Below are 20,584 nucleotides of genomic sequence, written 5' to 3'. Positions count from 1 at the left end.
GTGGCTGGGACCACGGGGATGGAAGCTGGAGGAGAAGGAGAGGGACGGAAGGTTTCTCCTTGAGTTCAGACCAGCCATGTGGTCCCTTTGCTTTCCTTCCCTCTTGGGTTGGGGCCACACCAGGTACCTTTCTTCTTAAGGTTGAACACAGTTCCGTGTGACCCAGCACTTGCACGCTTGGTGTGCCCAGGTGAATTGAGAATGGCTCAAACAGCTGCTTATCCAGCATTGTTCATCTCAGCACTGGCCATGGCAGTCAGAGGGGAACAACCCAATTGTCCATTAGAGGTGACCAGTCTGGCCACACAGCACAATATTACTCAGCCTTGAAAAAGAGAAAGCACTAACATGCTGTCGCATGGGTGAGTCTAGAAAGCATGCTGAATGAAAGAAGCCAGACACAAAAGACAGCAAATGATTCCGTTTCTATGAAATGTCCAGAACAGGCAAGTTCTTACAGAGTATAGAGTGGGAGCAAGGGGATAATGAGAGTAGTACGTTAATGGGAACATGCGTTCCTGTTGGGAATGATAAAACGTTTGGAAATGGATGGTGATGATGGAAGCAACACCTTATGAATGTACTTAATGCTATAGAATTGAATACAAACTTGCCATTTTAAACATTTTTATCTTTTAACACACACCACACACACACTCACACTCACACTCACACTCACACAGGCACAGCAAGGGCTCTGTCCTCGCTGCTGTCTGTCCCTCAAGCTCTGCTGTGAAACCACTCTCCCTGCACCTTCTCCAGTGCAGTCTACCCATCTCGCCTCCTTTCCTCCTCAGCTGAACTTCGACCTGGACCGGGGAGTGTTTCCAGTGGTCATCCAGGCCGTGGTGGACGAAGGAGACAGTGAGAAGCCTTTTTCCTTTCCTACTCCCTTCCAGCGAGTGCACCTTGTGGGAAGAGCCATTTCCCGAGGCCCTCCCCCCTGTGAGCAGGGAGGAGTGTACCCAGAAGTGATGAAGGATGGAGGAGCCTTCTTAGCAGGTTTAGGACCAGCTCTCCATCTCCGCTCTGGGGCCCCCGTGGTACTTCTCCTACCTGGGGCTGCAGGGCCTCGCTCCAGCTCAGGAATTTCTGGCCAGCCGGTTCCCACCCCCCGTGGCAAGGCCCTATGCCAGTGCCTCGCTCTCGTGGTGGTAACATCAGCTAGACAGCCTCCAGGTCTGTCTGCTCTGCAGTGGAATGATGGAGTCCGTTAGTAGGGAGCAGCAGAGATCTGCAGGTCCTCCTCAGGCCATGCTGGGTTCCTAACTGACCCAGCCAGTCCTGCCCAGTCTCCCTTCCACTGCTGTGGGCTTCAGGCCCCCAGCCTGGGGTGTGAATGCCAGAGCTCTGCCAGGGCTCCTCAGCCTGCCTGAAATGTCCTTCTGTTCAGAGTGAGACAGCAGGTGTTACGAGTGGTCACTTTGGAGGAGGGGAGAGATGTGAGCCAGAGGGAGGTCGGGTCCCCAGTCAGAGGAAGGTTCTAGGCAGCAGGCTGAGAGCGGGAAAGCACTGCTGAGAGGAAGAAGAGGAAGATGGGGTGGGGCCGGCAGCGCTCTGAATGCTTTCTCCTCTCTCCTCCTGGGCAGTTGGGGAGGTGACTGGCCATGCCCATGTGCTGTTGGCTGCCTTTGAAAAGGTAAGTGCCATCCTGCCCCTTGATCTGGGAGCTGTGGGCAGAGAAGTCTGAACTTGGGGATTTTGCCAGGCCATGTGGGCTTAGTGCCTGAGGCCCAGGGCAGATGGAAGGTTCCCTAGTCGATCCAGGCTCCCGGGGAGATGATGCATTTCAGAAGGCTGGGCCTTAAAGTCGAGTGTCACCATCAGGCTTTTCCTAGGGCCTGCGGTGTGTGGTGGGGGCGTGTTCTGGGAAGCCAGTCCTCTACAAGTCCCTGTAACCTGCCAGTACCCGGAGCAGGGTGCCCACTTGGAGGGCTTGGGTCAGACCAGCTTCCCTCAGGGATTTGAGGGGATCGTCCAGACCACTAGCTCCCAGGGCAGACATTCATTGCACTCAGTGTCCGGGAGGGTAGAATGGCCCCTAGCTGCTTGTAGCCTCAGTATGCAGTAGGTGCTCCGTGAGTGCTGGTGGGGTGGGTGAGGGTGCCACCTGCATTGTATGGTCCTGGACCTCTGTGGGTGGTGGAGGGAAAAGAGGGTTCCAGCTAGGGATACCCCACGTGTAAAGGGGCCATTTATGTGAGAGAGCTCGTTTATTAGGTCTAGTAATAACTAATGTCGTTTTCTAATACTTTTTAAATAGAATTTATTTAAACAATACAACAAAATTTAATCAACAATATAGTTGCCGTTGTTTTCTACTACTTGTGCCCAACGCTCAGGAAGCATTTTAATCCCTCTGTTGTAAAATTCTTGTGATTTTGATGCAAAAAAATTCGGTCAATGCATTTTTGAGACATTCTTCATTATTAAATTTTTTTCCAAGAAGAAAGTTTTGCAAAGAACGAAACAAATGGTAATCGGAAGGGGCAATATCAGGAGAATATGCAGGTTGAGGGAGAACTTCCCATTCCAACTGGCGCAGTTTTTCAGCAGTGATTCTTGCAGTATGCGGTCGTGCGTTATCGTGGTGAAGAATTATGCCCTTCCGATTAATCAGCGCGAGTTCTTTTTCTCTTAAAGCTTGGGCTAACCTACTGTTCTCAAAACAGCCTGGTACTGGCACAAGAACAGACATATAAATCAATGGAATCGAATCGAGAACCCAGAAATCAACACAAATCACTATGCTCAATTAATATTTGACAAAGGAGGCACGAATATACAATGGAGTCAAGACAGTTTCTTCAATAAATGGTGTTGGGAAAATTGGACAGACACATGCAAAAGAATGAAACTAGATCACCAACTTACACCATTCACAAAAATAAACTCAAAATGGATACAGGACTTAAACATCAGACGGGAAACCATAAAAATACTAGAAGCATCCACAGGCAGCAAAATCTCAGACGTATGCCAAAAGAACTTCTTCACTGATACTACCCCTAGGGCAATGGAAGCTAAAGAGAAAATAAACAAATGGGACTACATCAAAATAAAAAGCTTTTTTACAGCAAAAGAAACCATCAACAAAATAACAAGAAAGCCCACAGTGTGGGAGAACATATTTGCAAATGATACCACTGATAAAGGTTTAATCTCCAACATCTACAAACAGCTTATACAACTAAATAAAAGGAAGGTAAATAATCCAATTAAAAAATGGGCAATGGACCTAAATAGAACATTTTCAAAAGAAGACAGAAGGAAGGCCAAAAGGCACATGAAAACATGCTCAAAGTCACTAATTGTCCGAGAGATGCAAATCAAAACAACAATGCGGTACCATCTCACACCTGTCAGAATGGCCAGCATCAACAAATCAACAAACGACAAGTGTTGGCGAGGTTGCGGAGAAAAAGGAACCCTCGTGCACTGCTGGTGGGAATGCAGACTGGTGCAACCACTGTGGAGAACAGTGTGGAGTTTCCTCAAAAAACTGAAAATGGAACTCCCATTTGACCCAGTAATCCCACTTCTAGGAATATATCCCAAGAAACTAGAAACACCAATCAGAAAGGATATATGCACCCCTATGTTCTTAGCAGCACAATCTACACTAGCCAGAATTTGGAAACAGCCTAAGTGTCTGTCAGCAGATGATTGGATCCAAAAACTATGGTACATCTACACAATGGAATACTATGCTGCCATAAAAAAGAAGGAATTCTCATCATTTGCAGCAACCTGGATGGAATTGGAGAACATCATGCTGAGTGAAATAAGCCAATCAATGAAAGAGAAACACCACATGACCTCACTCATTTGTGGATAATAAAGAGCATTATAAACCGATGAACCAAAAGATAGATATAGAGACAGGATATCAACAAGTAGACTGTCAAATTATAGCGGGGAGGGGAGGAAGATCTGGGGGAGATAATAGATCAACCGAAGGACTTTTATACATGCATATAAGTACAACCAATGGACACAAAACTCTGGGGAGGGAGGGGATGTGTGGGAGGGAGGGAGGGGGGCAAAAAAAAATCAATAAAATATATTAAAAAAATAAATAAATAAAATAAAGGTGATTTTCATTAATTGTCATTTTATTTATTATATTGCAATAAACATTGGAACAAAAAAAAAAAAAAAAGCTTGGGCTAACCTTTCCAATTGGGCACTATACACTGCACTTGTAATGGTTTGGTTAGATGGTAAAAGTTCATAATGAAGAATTCCTTTAAAATTCCACCAAACACACAACATCGCTTTTTTCGCATGCAAGTCAGGTTTTGGCGTGGGCTGCGGAGCCTCATTTTTGTCCAACCATTGAGGCCGCCTTTTCAAATTAACATACAGCACCCATTTTTCATCTCCGGTAACAATTTGCCCTAAAAACGGCAAACGGTTTTGACGAGAGAGGAGCGAACTGCAAATTGTGACTCTTTGATTACGGTTGTTGTCGGTCAACTCATGAGGAACCCATTTTCCAAACTTTTGGACTTTGCCAAGTATACGCAATTAATTGGAAATTGTTTTTTGTGAACAATTTAAAGTTGTCGCAAGCTCTTGTTGGGTAATTTGAGGATTTTGCACCAAAAGAGCTTGAAGAGCTTCTTGATCAAAATTGGACACATGGCCTCTACCACTCTTGTCATCTAACGAAAAATTTCCCTCGCAAAATTTCTCAAACCAACGCTGGCATTTTCTGGCGCTAACTGCATCTTGACCAAGAGCACTACAGATGTTTTTTGCAGCCTCACTTGCTTTTCTTCCTAATTGGAACTCGTAAAGCATGCAGTGCCGAATATGCTCTTCATCCGCCATCTTCTTAGCCCTAGTTTTGCAACAAAAACCAAACCAAACAAACTTTTTCAAGCAAAACTTGTTAATTGCACTTCACACATTCTGTATATACCACGTGTTTGAAGGTTATGTCAATACAAGTCAACGCCAAGCAAGATTTTAAACGAATGTTTAAAAACGACATTAATTATTACTAGACCCTATAAAAGTGCCTGTAGTCTGCATTACATATATTTGAACTTCTTTCCACAAAGACCTGAGTCCCCAGGCTGCCCAGGTATCCATGTGTTATGGCTGTGTTTGCGGGCGAAGTTGGTGGCAAGGACGGTGTGCCTCACCACTGTCTCCACATTAGGATGTTGCTGGGTAGAGACAGTCCCACTGGCCTGTCACTACTGGTCCTGGGGCTAGGCAGCATGTAGTGAGTGAGCCCCCTGCTGTGCTGGGACAGGGTCCCTGTTCACTTGACCTTTAACAGAGGCAGTGGGGTATGTCCTGTGTTTGAAAACGCTGCGCCTGACACCCTACCCCCAGGGCCCTCTGACATTGGCTGGTGCTCTGTATAGTATTTTTGGCACCAGTCAGTGGCCTATGGGGACGAGGATTAGGGACCTCATGAGGAAACCAGGCCCAGTCTACTTGTTTTGGAATTTCTATCCACTCCTGGGCATCCTGCTGACCCCCAGCTTCTTCAGCCGGGTGTGTGTCTGCAGTCCTGAGATTTCTCCGTGCAGAGCCTGGCTCGTTCCTGTGATCTGGGTCGTTCCAGATGCCCAGAGGTCAGTGTAGCCAGGCCTGAGACCTTTCTGGCCCCTTTGCCAGCTGCTCTCCCTGGCCTCCTGAGGTGGTGGCGATGCCAAGTGCCGGAGCGGAGATGGGCCCTCTGCCTCTCCAGTTCTGGGCTGCCAGCTGTGCTCTCTCAGCCTGGCTGGAAGCGACAGGAACTATTTACCCATCTGCTTCTCTGGCCGAGGCGGATGGGCCTTCACTGGCAAACATTTCATCTGCTGTGCTTCCAGTTTAGAGCTCAGTGAGAAACTGTTATTTTTGGAGTCCAACTTAACTAGAAACTTCTGTAGGAACCCATCAGCTTTACCAGAAAATGCACATGTACCTTAATTAATCTTGTCGACTCTGAGTAGTATGTCTCCCAGATACCACTGAACGCGTTTGCTCTAGTTTGTTCTCATAGTTTTTAGATCTTTGGGTTTTCCTCACACGGTGCTTGGCTTCCGGCCTTCTGTGGTGGGCAGCACCACCTGGCCCAGGTGCGTACATTCTGGAGCTGTGTCTCTAGGTCAAGTCCTTTGAGGTCCAGGACTAGGGTCTAGTTCTTGCCGTCCTGGGGCTGCTTCTTGTCCATCATCAGAACTTGGCTGGTGGTTGTAAGCTTGAGTGTGCTTGAGAGCTACACAGGGGGTTTGGTTTTTGTAGGTCAGGGTGGGCCCCAGGAGGTGGTATCTTTAGAAGGTGCTCAAGGCCAGGTCAGAGACCGCATTTGGGTCTTTAGGCTTCACATGGTCCCTCCTTCACATGGCCATGGATGTGGGCTGACCAAGGAAGGGTCTTTAGCTGGCTGAGCAGTGCCATGTTAACCTGTGCTTTCTCCCTGCAGCATGTTGATGGCAGTTTCTCCGTGAAGCCGTTGAAGCAGAAGCAAATTGTAAGTCTGTCAGAGGAAATGTCATGAGCCCTTTTGAATCAAAAGACACATGTGCACACCTATCCAGTAGTCTCCGGGGATTATTCTCTCCTCCCACCACGGTGGCTGTCGGTAGCTAGTGACAGGCCTGTTGACTTGTCTGTCATCGTTGTGGGCTCTGGGAAGTCAGGGTCAGGGTTGTCGGGTGTGTGTATTGCATACCCACCATGCACAGCAGTATTGACTATGGTAGCCCTGAGTCTTGTCCAGCGTGAACATCATAAGCTTTCAGTAACTGTTTGCTGAATGAAGGAACGAACAAACGGACAGAGGAAGGAAACTGGAAACAAACCGAAGCCTCCCCTCTTTCTCCTCCTTACAAATCACAGAAAATACCTCAGCGTCAAGCAAAAATGGATTTACTTAATATTTGAGAGGAAAGATGGAATATTTTGGAACAAGTGGGAGCTGTAGAGAAGTACAGCTTTTCGGTCAGTAATCCATGGGATGAAATACTCCGGCGTCCTCCACACGGTGAACATTGAGAGATGGGTCCCCTGAGCTGTGCCACGTTGCCTCTTAATGTTGAGTCTGATTTTTTTTTATTTTTTATTTTATTGATTTTTAACAGAGAGAAAGAGAGCTAGAAACGTCGATTAGAGAGAAACATCGACCAGCTGCCTCTTGCACACCCCCCACCGGGGATGTTCCCGCAACCAATGTACATGCCCTTGACCGGAATCGAACCTGGGACCTTTCAGTCCGCAGACCGACGCTCTACCACTGAGCCAAACCGGCTTAGGCTTGAGTCTGATTTTAACAATGGCCAGAGTGGGGCCTGTTTCCAGTCCATGGTTAGGTTATTTTTGTAGGTAGCTGCTCAGGTGTATATGCCACCAGGAATGGTGTTGGTTAGTTTTTTAAAAGAGGATTAGGGGGAACTCTGGCACATTCAGACTTGAAGGTTGCAGAAGGGCTGGAGATCCTAGGGATGGTCAGGGCACTTGTCTTAGGAGAGCACTATGGCTCTCAGGAGGCATGTTTATGTCCGTAGAACTGTGGGAAACACACAAGTTCAGACCACTTTTGAACACGGCCAGGGTGAGGCCTGAACTTGATCATGCTTGTAGGGCTGGTGGTGGGTGAGTCCATAGTGCTTTTTCTCCAGGTTGGGGACAGTCAGTGTGCCGAGGGTGTGGTTGCTGGGCCTGTGTGAAGCTTGGCTCAAAGCCCTCTCTGGCGGACAGGACCACCTGGGCCCCAGCCCTGCTCCCATGCTATTAGTTGGGCTGGGCAGGTAGTAGTATCCCTCTACTACCTGCCTCCTCCTGGCATTGGACCCACTCTCTGGGGTTGGGACTGGACAAGAATTCCCAACTGTGCCTGCTTCCGGGACCCAACCCTGGTGTCTTGGAAGTGGTGCTGAGGAGCCCTTGAGTGGGGGCTGGCAAGTACCCAGATGCCTCTTTGCTCTCCAGGTAGACCGGGTCAGCTACCTGCTGCAGGAGATCTATGGCATCGAGAACAAGAACAACCAGGAGACGAAGGTATGTGCTGTGGTGAGCACGCCCCGTGACTCCAGGCTGGCCTCACTCCCCACCTTCCCTTCCTCTTGCAGGGAAGCAGGCTCATGAGAATGATTTGCCTGGGACCCCTCGCCGTGGCCAGGAAGGACCCCCAGGTCGATGTAGATGAGCCAGTTTCCTTCCACTCCTTCCCCTGGAGGCCCTGGGACCCCAGGTTCCATCATTTTTTCTTAATTTTTCAAAGGAGTTAGCAGTTCAATGAATTTGCTTTTTCCAGCAAATTCAGTGGCTTGTAGCATCGTTGGGCTGTGGGCTGGGAGGGTCCCTCTTGCCCGACTGGGCTCAGCCAGTGCTGCCTTGGCCTTTCTGTTCTCACAGTCATCGGTGAGCCTCACTGTGTCCTGCCGGCTGGCTCCTCCCCAGACTCGAACCCCTGTGGCTTTGTGGGGGGAGAGGTGCTTCACTGAAAGCTGTGACAGAGGCCTGGTGGCCGGCAGAGCGTGTTGGCACAGCCAGGAAGTTAGCAGAGAATTTGTCACCATTTTTAAAGGCGCACTAGCACGAATGGAACTGCTGCCTTTTAAAAAATCTCCAGAAGTCTCACACACCAGCAGGAACTGGCCAGAGGCAGGACAGGGCAGCTTGGCCAGGCCTGAGCCTCAGATGAGCGCTCTCTGCTTGATTCACATGTTTTACACCAGAGGTCACTGGCTTTCTATAAATATTTTCAATGTGACTGGCCTGCATGTGTCCATTGGATCTGTTCACCACTGCCATTAGAGCACTGAAGCAGCCAGGCAATATGGGAACAACTGGGTGAGGCCGAATTTCAATAAAACTTTATAGAAACCGAGCAGGCCATAGCTTGCCGATCCCGATTTTAGAATGTTTCTGCCTCTTGATCCAGATTTTGCTTTCTAGAAGCTGCGTTTACTTGATGAAAATATGTCATACAAGTTAGACTTGTCTCATTTTTTTGTTTATTTGTTTTAACCAAATAAATGGGTACCTTCTGGAAGATGTGTTCTAGTGTTGTATCTCTTCCACATTTTTTCTTTGGTTTTGGGAATAGAAATAGACCTGAGTTTCTTGATTTGGGGGCTATACCTCCTCTTTGCTGTGGGGTGGGCTTGGGCTGGATCTGCGCCTGGTGCCCAGGGAGCGGGACTCTGGGCTGACTGTGGAGGCGTCCTACTCTGCAGCGACATTCCTCCACCCTCACGGGCTTCCCTTTGCCCCCAGGGGCCATGGGGGCCGGCTGGTGGGGCAGCCAGGAGCAGGAGGGCCCCTTCCCGGCCCCTTAGCTGGCCTCCAGCCTCCAGCTCTCGGCTCTCAGAAAGCCGCTGACCCTCAGCCTTCGTTGTCCCCGCAGCCTTCGGACGAGGAGAACAGTGACAACAGCAATGAGTGCGTGGTGTGCCTGTCGGACCTGCGGGACACGCTGATCCTGCCCTGCCGCCACCTGTGCCTGTGCAACTCCTGTGCCGACACGCTGCGCTACCAGGCCAGCAACTGCCCCATCTGCCGGCTGCGTGAGTGGGCCCGCACCGGGCAGCCAGGGCACTGGGACTGACGGGCCATCAGCTCCCAGCTGCAGCGAATGGGAGTCTGGTGGTTAATGCCGGTAGCTCACACGACAGCGATTCTGCAGGCATGTGGAAGGTTCAGATCTCAAAAGTCTGCCTCCAGAAAAGCTGGACTTTCAGGACGGCCGGGAAGGGTGCTCCGGGCAGGTGTTGGCAGTGATGCTAGAACTGAACAGAATTTTTTTTTTCCTTCTTGTATTTATTGGGGTGACACTAGTTAACAAAATTATACAGGTTCAGGCACAACTCCACCACACATCACCTGTACACTGTAGTGTGTGTTCCTCTCCCAAGTCACCTCTCCTTCCATCACCTGCGTAGACATTGCACTGTCACGAATGTTCACATACATGTCTGCCTGCCTGTGGTCACTGTAACTTCCAGGAAGAGACTCGCAATGTCCAGGGCTCACTGTTGCTGGTTGGCAGGTGTAACTTGAAGCCACTGTCTAGGCCAGTGGTTGGCAAACTCATTAGTCAACAGAGCCAAATATCAACAGCACAATTGAAATTTCTTTTGAAAGCCAACATTTTTTAAACTTCTTCTAACGCCACTTCTTCACAACAGACTCGCCCAGGCCATGGTATTTTGTGGAAGTGCCACACTCAAGGGGCCAAAGAGCCGCATGTGGCTCAAGAGCCTCAGTTTGCTGACCACAGGTCTAGGGTACAGCCGGAGGGTCAGAGGCTGGCTGTGTCCTCTCTGCCACCTCTAAAAACTTCACTGAGTTGGGGCAGCATTGTCCTGACCTCTGCCTTCCTCGTGTGACTGTTCTGCCTGAACTGGAAACGTGGCTCGTCCTGGGATCGCTGTGGTGGGGGTGGGGTCAGTGCCCCCGCAGCTGGGCGGGTCTCAGTGGTGCTGGAACGGCTGCTCTTTGCCTGACACCAGCCCTTCCCTTCTGCACAGCTTTCCGGGCCCTGTTGCAGATCCGGGCGGTGAGGAAGAAGCCAGGAGCCCTCTCTCCCGTCTCCTTCAGCCCCGTCCTGGCCCAGAGCGTGGACCATGACGAGCACTCTGTAAGTGCCTCTTCCGTCGGCATTGGGGGGTAGAGAGGTGGAGGGAGGAGGAGCAAAAAGGAAGCCCTGCCTTCTTGTTAGGCAGCCAGATGCTTCCAGGCCCTGCCTTCCTGTTAGGACAGTGTCTGGCTCCCTGCCCTTGGAGCCGTACCTGGCCAGGACCAAGGCTGGCTGGCCAGCACCTCCACCTCTGGCTCCCAGAGTGGCCGCACAGGAGCTGGAGCCACAGGGCTGTCACCACCACTCCACCAAGTCAGACAGCAAGGGCACCCCTGGTGTTTGGGAAGGGAGGGCTCCTTCACAGGTGGCTTCTCTGCCCACCTCTCCATTCTGGGCACACAGGAGGGCCCCTCAGCAACCGCCTACTGCCCTTGCTCCTGAGAAACAAGGTCACCTACTGCAGGCAGACAAGGGGTGTCGGACTCTGGCTTTGGAGAGAGGTGGGCAGAGACTCAGACAGCGAGACAGATATGTACGGGCAGAAACAGGCGGAGGGACAGAGACAGAGAAGTAGAGACAATGCAGAGATGTGGACAGACACAGCTAGGGCAGGAGACAGACACTGAGAGAGACACACACACAGACAGAGATGGGGATGGGGTTGGAGAGGACAGGCCGAGGTGGACAGATGGGGAGGAAGGACCAGGGAACAGGTGCCCGGCAGGTCTGGGTCTCCCAGGTCCCTGCTGGACACGAGTGTTGTCAATTGTGAGTGCGTTCTCTTGGCTTTCAACTGAGGGTGTTTGGACCTAGTGATTCTCAGGGGTCCTGCCAGCCCTTTAAAAAGAAAAAAGGACTCGCCCTCTAGACTGTGCACCCAGAAGACGGGGTCCACTGGGCCAGGGGTGTTATGTGTTCGGCCCACATACTGTTTCTGAGAATTGGGCTAATGTTTAGAAATCTGGAAATTTCCCTTAAAACCAAGACTGTGATTTACCTTTCAAAATTTGAGTGTGTAGTCTTGAAGCTGGAGCAAAGGCAAGGCTTTCCCCGGGGGTGAACCCCATCACCTCCCCTCTCCTGGGGCAGTCACACTGTCTGTTTTGCCTGCTGGGCCCTGTGGACATCAGGGTTTATGACTCAGCGTAGGCCCCCCACTTGTTTGACATTGGACTTGGTTACAGACACTGCACACTTCCTCCAGCAAGGAGTTTTGGGTGTGATTTGCTCCGGGAAGGGATGCCTGGGGAGCTATCTCCCAGGGTAGCCGCTCAGGTGGTGGGTTTTGTCGCTTGCGTGTTACTCTCCCGGTTTCTGTTTGCCCCTTGTACTTAGCCTGGGAGCTGTGATGCTGCCCACAGTGCAGGGTGGGCTGGGGCTTGGGTGGTAACCGCCAATGCCTTCCTCTCCCGAGGGTGGTTATTGTCCTCCGTTACCTGTAGGAGCCATTTCCACGTCGTACCAGAGAGAGCCCAAACTAGGCATTTTCTCCAAAGAGTTGGGGTGATTTGGGGCTTTTTTTACCCAGCCACCATTAGGACTTGGAAGTGGGTGATAAGTTGTTTTAAGAGGCCTGCAGGTCCCTTCCCCATGCCCAGCCAGGCCCACTTGTGTGGGGCACCCAACCACTCTCACACCCCCCTGCCCACCTGCTACTCGAGGTGACCCAGACTGCGGGTGGGCATGGGGGCGGGTGGACTCCACCAGCAGCACAGCTCCCAGCCAGGCCCCTGAGGCCAGACCTGCATTTTGGCAAGGTCCCCACAATTCATGTGCATGTTAAGTTGCGAATGCACTCCCTAAAGCCAGCAGACCAGACCGACCCCAGCCATCCAGCTCCAGGGCCATACGGAGGGTAGTAGTTGTAAAATGTATGATTTTTATTTTGACAGTGTCCCTTTAAAAAATCAAAGTCGCACCCTGCCTCACTGGCCAGCAAGAAACCTAAAAGGGAAACTGTAAGTGTGTTTGGCCCTGTGGCCGTGTCTCTGCCCCTCACCCTGATTATTAAGCCAAGGACAAGTACGGGAAGTCATTTTTGGGAAGTCATTTTCATCCCAGGTTGACGTGTTTGGTTGATTTTATCTGTCAAATCCACTCTCCCCAGTCCCCGGCTTCCCTGCTCAGAAAAGGAGTGTGTGGAACAAGCAGAGCTCAAGGTCTGTCGCAAAAAGCCAGTCTCTTGGACCCCCCCCTGCCAGGCACACCGGCCTCAGGCGCCCCTCCCGCCAGCTCTGCTCTGCGCCTGGTCCAGTGCCCCGTTTCCCTTTGTTTCTTGCTGGCAGTGGAATGATGGAGGTGGAACTAATGTGGCTGCTAGATTTTGCAAATAGCACTCTTAGCGCTTGCTTGTCATTCTACACCCCCTGCTCTCTGCCCCTTGGGTTTTAGCTCTTTGGGCCAAAGATTGAGTTTTCTTGCATTTTCCCTGCATTTCGAGGAGCAGGCTGGGGACTGGAGAGTGTGTGGCAGCCAGGCTGGGCCTCTGGTAAAGCGTAGAGGTGGAAGTCACTGGGGAGTCAGTACAGATAGGTGTTTTTCTTTAATGGGGGATGAGGTGTTCACAGTAATTATTTACCTTTAAATTGGAGGTGGATAGGGAGCAGGGCACCACTGGCTCAGGTGACCTGGGGATCGGGAAGTGCTTGCTGAGGGCAAGAGGCCCCATCCTGCCTCCCCTGCCTCCTCTATGGTCCCAGGATTGCTTTACCACCTTTCTTCCTGCCAGTTAGATGGGCAGGTAGGCCTGGCTGATGTGGCTCAGTTGGTTGAGCATTGTCCCATGTACCGAGATAGCCAATTTGATTCCTGGTATGTCACATGCGCAGGTGGCTGCCTCGATCCCCAGAAGCGGACATGCAGGAGGCAGCTGATGTTTCTTCCTAAAAAATCAATAAAAACATGAAAGAAACAAGCAGGTGGGCCGGTGAGGGTTCCAGTAGGGAGTACTTTGGGACATTTGCCCTTCACCTATTTAATGTGAGTGAGGACAGGTGGCTGCCCCACTCTACAGGGGCCCAGCACTGAGCATCTCCCTCTCCCTTCACCTTTAACCCTAAAGCCAGGCTGTTGATGTCATTTATTTGGGGGAAACCGAGGTTCTGAACCAGGGGGCCTGTCAGAATCACACGTCATCCCGCGGATGCCTGCCTGGGTCCACGAGGGTCTGGTGCTGGGCCAGATGTCTTTGTTGTCGGGCAGAGCTCCCCGGGACCAGCCCTCCCTGGTCTGGAACACGTGGTTCCCTGGTTTCTCTCAGCTCTGGCATGGCTTTGCTCTCCACCTGCCGCTCACTAACCCCTCTCACTCTCTGCCCCTGCCCAGGAGCACACAGCCGGCGGGGCTGTCTGAGGCTCGGAGTGGGTGGCTCTTCCGGGTGTCCTCTCCCTTCCTGTCAAATGGGGCGTTTGGTTGTTCAAGGCTGTGCTGCACTGATGGAGGGGGATGCCCGGGAGGCGGCCGGCGCTGCTCTAGAGCTCCTGGCGCCCTCTGCGGAGGGAGGGCTTAACCCCCTGGAAGGTGGAGTCACAGGAGAGGGTCAGAAGCAGGTGCCGGGGAGAAAGCAGGTGCCGTCTCGGGCATAAGCCCGGGTAGTGGGCAGGGAGCCTCGCCAACGCCTCCCTCACCCGCTCTTGTCCCCTCAGAGCTCAGACAGCATCCCGCCGGGCTATGAGCCCATCTCTCTGCTTGAGGCACTCAACGGCCTCCGGGCCATCTCCCCGGTCCTCCCCTCGGCTCCCCTTTATGAAGAGATCACCTACTCGGGCGTCTCGGATGGTCTGTCCCAGGCCAGCTGCCCCCTGGCTGGGCTTGATCGCATCATGGAAAGCAGCCACCAGAAGGGCAAGTCGCGGAGCAAATCCCCCGACAGGTGAGGCCGGGGTTCCCGCTGGGGAGGGGCGTCTGGGAGCCACCCGCCTGCTCGTGGCCGGCCCACAGGAGGAGTGTGCCAGTAGACGGGAAGTGCGAAGCAGGGTTATCTGTAGTTTGAAACAATTTTATGACGTGTTTTTGGTGACCACCAGAAAGACTAACAAGACCAGTAGCGGGTTAGGTTCCGGGTAAGGTTGATCTCAGCAAAGGCAGCAGGAGTGAAATGTGTCCCAGGCCACACCGCAGGGCGTGAGCGCTGTTGCACCAGGAGAGCTGTTTGAGTTTCGGGGTCCTGGGCTTTCTGGGATTGGTCACATGGGCACATCCTGCTGTGCGACTAGTGAACCAGGATTGCCATCCCTCCGTAAGGAACCTTCCAGCCCGGGGCCTATCGTGGCTCCCTTGGACACAGGCTGGGCTCTGCCAGCCTTGCCCTGGCGAGTCTTTCCTCTCACATATACTGGTTTTTCACTAGGGCAGTATACAGAGGGCACAGGTTCGATAAAACCAGCTGAGCCCCATGACTAATACACATGGCAGAATCACTTCAAAGATGCAGAATCATGGGAATCTCCTGCAGCCCTTCAGCCCAGAAGTATGCCATTGCAGTTGTCCTCTCCTCCTTCTTTTTATTTTATTTTATTTTATATTTATTTATTTTTTTCAGAGAGGAAGAGAGAGGGATAGAGAGCTAGAAACATCAATGAGAGAGAAACATCTACCAGCTGCCTCCTGCACACCTCCCACTGGGAATGTCCCCGCAACCAAGGTACATGCCCCTGACTGGAATCGAACCCAAGACCTTCAGTCTCGCAGGCTGATGCTCTATCCACTGAGCCAAACCGGTTTTGGCTGTCCTCTCCTTGAAATAAAAAACGGTGTTAGGCCTGACCAGCTTGGCTCAGTGGATAGTGTCGGCCTGCAGACTGAAGGGTCCCGGGTTCGATTCTGATCAAGGGCACATGCCTGGGTTATGGGCTCGATCTGCAGTGGTGAGCATGCAGGAGGCAGTCAATTGATGATTCTCATCATTGATGTTTCTCTCTCTCCCCCCCTTCCTCTCTGAAGTTAATAAGAATATATTAAAAAGTAAAATAAGGAGGATCCAAGATGGCTGCGCCCAGGTGAGCACCTAGCCGCAGCCACACACAACAATTTCAATAAAAAACAACTAAAATATAAAACGGACATTGCCCAGAACTACAGGAAGGTTGACTGACTGGAAATTCTACAGCGAGAAGCAAGGAGAAAACCAGAAGGAGGCGCGGAGGAGCTGGAAAAGCCCAAGGTACGGAGACACGGCGCGCGGAGAGGACGGAGCCAGAGAGGAGGGAGAGGCGGAGTGCCTGGCGGGCGTTCCCTAGCGGAAAGGAGATAAAACTCCGACTGTGCTGGGCCCCCGACTGCTCTGATCCCCAGTTCTAGGCCAGACCCCAGGGACTCAGGCTCAGCCATAGGGAGCCGGGCTGTAAGGCGGAACCCCGGGGAGCGGCGAAAGGAGGTCCTGGCGGCGCACACACTGCGCGCAGAGAAGGGATGGTCGGCTGTGCCGCAGGATTGCCCTGACGGGAAGGAGACAGGGGCTCCAGACTGCTCTGAACGCCACCTCCAACTCCACTTCTAATTGAACTGAACCCCAATACCGGGCTCATTGGGGGAGAGCATAGACTGTTTGGCAGCAGGCGAAAATCGAGGGCACCTTTCTCTCAGAGGCGCCGGCATCGAGCACTGAAGGACCCGCATAGGGCGGGGCTGACGGAAGCCAAAGCTGCAGGCTCCACTCTGAAACCCCGTCCCATCTGTAACTGCGAAATTCGACAACAAAATAGATCACAAACGAAAGAAATGGAGGACAAAAAGCATCTGGATATAGAGTTCAAATCTACGCTTATAAGGTTTTTCAAGAATTTCCTAGAAAAGATGGATAAGACCTATGAGGATATGAAAAGAGATCAACTAGAATTAATGAGTCATCAAGAAATGATAAAGGATCAACAAGAAATGATAAGGGATCAACAAGAAATAAAAAATACATTCTCTGAAATAAAAAATATTATACAGAGTCCTAAAAACAGAATGGAAGATCGCAAGAATCAAGTCAAAGATTTGGAACATACAGAGCCAGAAGACACTCATCCACAGAAGCTAGAAGGCAAGAGAATCCAGAAAATTGAAGATAATGTAAGAAATCTCTGGGACAACTTCAAGCGAACCAACATCAGAATTATGGGGATCCCAGAAGATGAGAGAGAGCAAGATATGGAAAACATACTGAAAGAAATAGTGACAGAAAACTTCCCCCACCTGGTGAAAGAATTAGACTTACAAGTCCAGGAAGCGCACAGAACTCCAAACAAAAGGAATCCAAAAAAGACCACACCAAGACACATCATACTTAAAATTCCAAGAACAAAAGACAAAGAGAGAATATTAAAAGAAGCAAGAGCAAAGAAGGTAGTTACCTATAAAGGAGCACCTATACGATTGTCAGCTGACTTCTCAACAGAAACCATGCAGGCCAGAAGGGAATGGCAAGAAATATTCAAGGTGATGAATAGTAAGAACCTACAGCCAAAGATAATCTATCTAGCAAAGCTATCACTCAGAATCGAAGGTCAGATAAAGAGCTTCACTAATAAAAAAAAGCTAAAGGAGTTCATCAACACCAAACCAGAATTATATGAATTGCTGAAGGGGGTTCTTTCAGAAGAGAAAGTAAACAAAGATAAAAATTATGAACAACAAATACATAACTATCAACAAGTGAATCTAAAAACCAAGGGAATTAAAAAAAAAATCTGATGAACAATAGTAACTGTTGAATATAATAGAATCAGAGGTATGGAAGGGGAGTGAACTGACGATTCTTGGGGGAAAAGGGAGAGGGGGGCGTGGGAAGAGACTGAACATAAACTGTGCACATATGGATGAGGACAATGGGGAGTGGGGAAAGGGCAGAGGGTGGGGTGGGAACCTGGTGGAGGAGAGCAATGGTGGGGGGGAAAAAAGGAACATTTGTAATAATATGAACAATAAAAACTTATTTAAAAAAAAAATCCCAAGAAAAAGGCATGGTTGAGTTTAAAAAAATAAAATAAAAAAATAAAAAGTAAAATAAAAATAAAAAGCCGTGTTTAGGCCTCTGCAAGTGCCCAGGTGGACAGTCTCCATGCCGCTAGCTGGTGCCCAGTTGGCTAGTACCTAGGTACGTCTCCTGTGCCCACAGCTGCAGGCACAGCTCCCTCTCGTGGAGCGGCTTTGGTGAGGCCACTTGTCTTCTACCCTCCTCTCTGCCCAGCACCCTGCGGTCCCCATCGTCCCCCATCCACGAAGAGGACGAGGAGAAACTCGCCCAGAACCCGGACGCCCCTCCCCTGCCGAGCGGGGCTGGGCTGGTGCTAAGCAGCTCCCCAGAGGTGAGTTCCCGCCCTGTCCCCCCTCCTTGGTCCTGCCCACCTGAGCTCTGAGTCCCCACTCCCTGCTGTTTGCCCCTGAGACCTGTTTCCTGGTGTGCCCGGCCTGCCTGCCATCACTCAGTGGCGGTCGGCACCAGACTCCAGGCTCATTTTCCCTTGTCTCCTAGAGTTTCCTCACGGAGGAGGCTGATGAGAGGTCATCGCTAAAGCAAGGTGAGCCCCTTTTCTCATGGAGAGGTTCTGATCCTGTCTGGGAGGGCAGAGTCTCCAGCTCAGATGCCCCAGGGTTTCTCCTGGGAACCACTGCTCAGTGTCTCAGCACAGCCCGCAGCCACGCCTGGCTTTCCCTCCTGCCATCGGCATCGGGGAGGAGTGGCCATTTTATATCCCACCCGGATCATTCTGCGCATGGTCAGCTCTCCCGGCCTGGCCTTGGCTGTGCCCACCCTCGGTGGTCCTGCCAGCACCTGGAGAGAGCCACCCTCTGTGGGCAGAGGGCTCCGCTGGTCCAGGTCTCCCGTGCGGGATGAGGGGGCTTGCTCCTCTCCTGACGGGAAGTTTAGTACGTAGCAGCCTGCAGGGTCAGGACCTAGCCGCCCACCCCCTGTGCTGGCTCTGAGCCAGGGGATGGCCTTGCCTGACCTCGCAGTGGCTGTGGGACACAGGGAGGTGCTTCCCTCTGCTGACTGGGGAGACGCCATCTCTGCTGTCCTGGTCCTCTCTCCCAGTGTGGACAGATGAGGAAACAGCCCAGGGTTGGTTTGGGGGAGGCCAAGGCCACTTAATTTAGAGGTAACAGAGCCAGAAGCGGCCCTTGCTGGCTGCCCCCCAAGCCTGCAATCTGGTAAAGGTCCCCAAAATAACCTGCAGACGCTCCATTGCTGTGATCCCTTCTTCTTTGGCCAGCATTGCACTGTGGGGACCCACACCCCTTCCAGGAACAGCCCTGCACCCCACGGATGGTGCCCGGGTTTAGGGATGTCTGTTCCTTGAAGTACCGTGCCATTCTTTCTGTCTCTTAGACCTTGGCTCCCCACCTCCCTCAGGGTTGGCTTTTCCTGCTGGTGCAAAGCATGTGCTGGGCCTGGGCAGCCCCCTGCTGTGCCTGGTCACAGGGTCCGGACCCCTGGCTCTCGGAGAGAACAGTGCAGGCCTGAGGCTGAGCTGATGTGGGAGAGGAACAGCCGCACTGGGGGCCCATGGGAGTGTTCATGCAGGACCAAGGGCTGTCAGCCTGCTCACCCAGGAGGATGAACAGGAGAGTTACATCTGCTACCATTTTATCTTGTTTTTTAAACTTGGGCGTTTTTTAATGATAAAATGAAACGGAAGCCCATGCTGAGGGTGTGAGAAAAGATAGAGGGAGAATGGGGTCCAGGGAGAGCAGAGGGGGAGTCAGGAGACCTGGGGCCCCCGCAGCTGCAGTGCCCTCGGGAGGAAAGGTGGGCTCCCGGGGGTCTCAGTCAGAGGAGTGGCCCAGCCGCCCCTCACCTGCTCTCTCCTCTGCAGGGAGCCGTGTGCCCTCCATTGAGAACGTCCTCCAGGATGGCAGCCCTGAGCCCTGTGGCTGCTGCCAGCCTGGCCCACCTACCGACATCTACCTTCCAGGTAATAGCTCTCAGCCTGGGGTGGTGCTGTGACCATCCTCATGGCGTTGGGGGCCTACTGGTGCCCTGACTACTCAGGGAGGGGCTGACCTGTGGGGAGCCTGCCCCCTCCCTCTGGCTCTGAGTTCATTCTCCTTCCGTCAGTCCCCATACACAGCCAGGCTGTTTGCATCGTCACCCCTCCTGCAGCTCCCGGCTCTTTTGTCAGAGCCTGTGCCAAGGCCTCTTTGCTCAGAGCCAGCTCAGCTTCAGGAAGGCAGGAAAGGCTGTTTAAGGACACGGTCCTTTTCCTGATTCATCTCCTGCCATTGCCGTATCTTCCTACATCCATGGCTCTGGCATGTTTGGGCCTCTGCCCCAGGGAGCTATGAACAAAGCCACCTCCTGCCTTCGGCCTGACACCAGCCTTCCTCCACCTGCCTGAGTCCCTGGTGAGGCAGTGCACCCGCAGCGGGCTGCAGCAGGGCGGGCTGCTGTGTTGGGTGCCAGCAAGGCTCGAGGCAGCTGGGAACAGTCCTGCTTCTCTTCTCTTTTCTTCCCAGGGCCCTTTGGCCTCAGCCGCCCTGCTCTCTGCTCCTCTGGGCCAGAATCCTCTGCTTCAAATCCTGGGCTCCACAGATGGGGGATAGAAGTGGGGGGCTTTCAGATGCTCATGCTGGCACCTGCTAGGATACCATCTGAGGTTCTGGAATCAAAATAAATAGTTGCATTGCCCCTAGAGAGCCAGCTCCTGCCTGTCCCTGGAGCCATTGCTGTCTGGTCCCTGGTGACCTGGCTTGAGCATTGGGGATTGTGACGTGCTTTGGTTTGGAAGGGCATCTTGCCCCCACCCTGGCTTCTGGATCAGCAGCGAGTGGCTTTGCAGACAGAGGGTCACCAGGTGTGTGAGGAAGCAGGACAGCTGTTGGTTCGGTGGCACATATGGGCCTGCCCATAGGGACGCCCACGGTAAAAGCATCCCTTAGTGACAGAATTCCAGTAAGTTCTTTGAGAGGACTTCAAGTGTTTCATTGTGATTCAGATTTGGGCTGAGGTGGCCAGGAGAGGGACTGGGCTTTCTGGAGCCACAAGCCTCCACTCTGGCCTCCTCGGGCCCAGAGTCCTTGGCCTGAGCTGCAGTGTGGGGTGGACAGGAGGCTCAGAACCCACAAGCCCCCTCT

At 52.1% G+C, this 20,584-nt stretch overlaps 1 protein-coding gene across 1 annotated transcript in view; it reads left to right on the top strand.

The window, feature by feature from the left end:
• MGRN1 (mahogunin ring finger 1) overlaps nucleotides 1–20,584 on the top strand; it is a 45,763-nt gene that overhangs the window by 20,540 nt on the left and 4,639 nt on the right. The window contains 11 exon segments of the mRNA XM_036410250.2: nucleotides 798–864; nucleotides 1,590–1,639; nucleotides 6,431–6,478; nucleotides 7,936–8,004; nucleotides 9,356–9,515; nucleotides 10,479–10,588; nucleotides 12,421–12,486; nucleotides 14,173–14,399; nucleotides 17,700–17,817; nucleotides 17,985–18,030; nucleotides 19,327–19,425. Coding sequence (XP_036266143.1) covers nucleotides 798–864; nucleotides 1,590–1,639; nucleotides 6,431–6,478; nucleotides 7,936–8,004; nucleotides 9,356–9,515; nucleotides 10,479–10,588; nucleotides 12,421–12,486; nucleotides 14,173–14,399; nucleotides 17,700–17,817; nucleotides 17,985–18,030; nucleotides 19,327–19,425 — 1,060 coding nt within the window.

This window comes from Pipistrellus kuhlii, unplaced genomic scaffold, assembly GCF_014108245.1.
Source record: "Pipistrellus kuhlii isolate mPipKuh1 unplaced genomic scaffold, mPipKuh1.p scaffold_m20_p_4, whole genome shotgun sequence".
Lineage (NCBI taxonomy): Eukaryota > Metazoa > Chordata > Mammalia > Chiroptera > Vespertilionidae > Pipistrellus > Pipistrellus kuhlii.
This window is presented reverse-complemented; position numbering and strand designations above follow the sequence as displayed.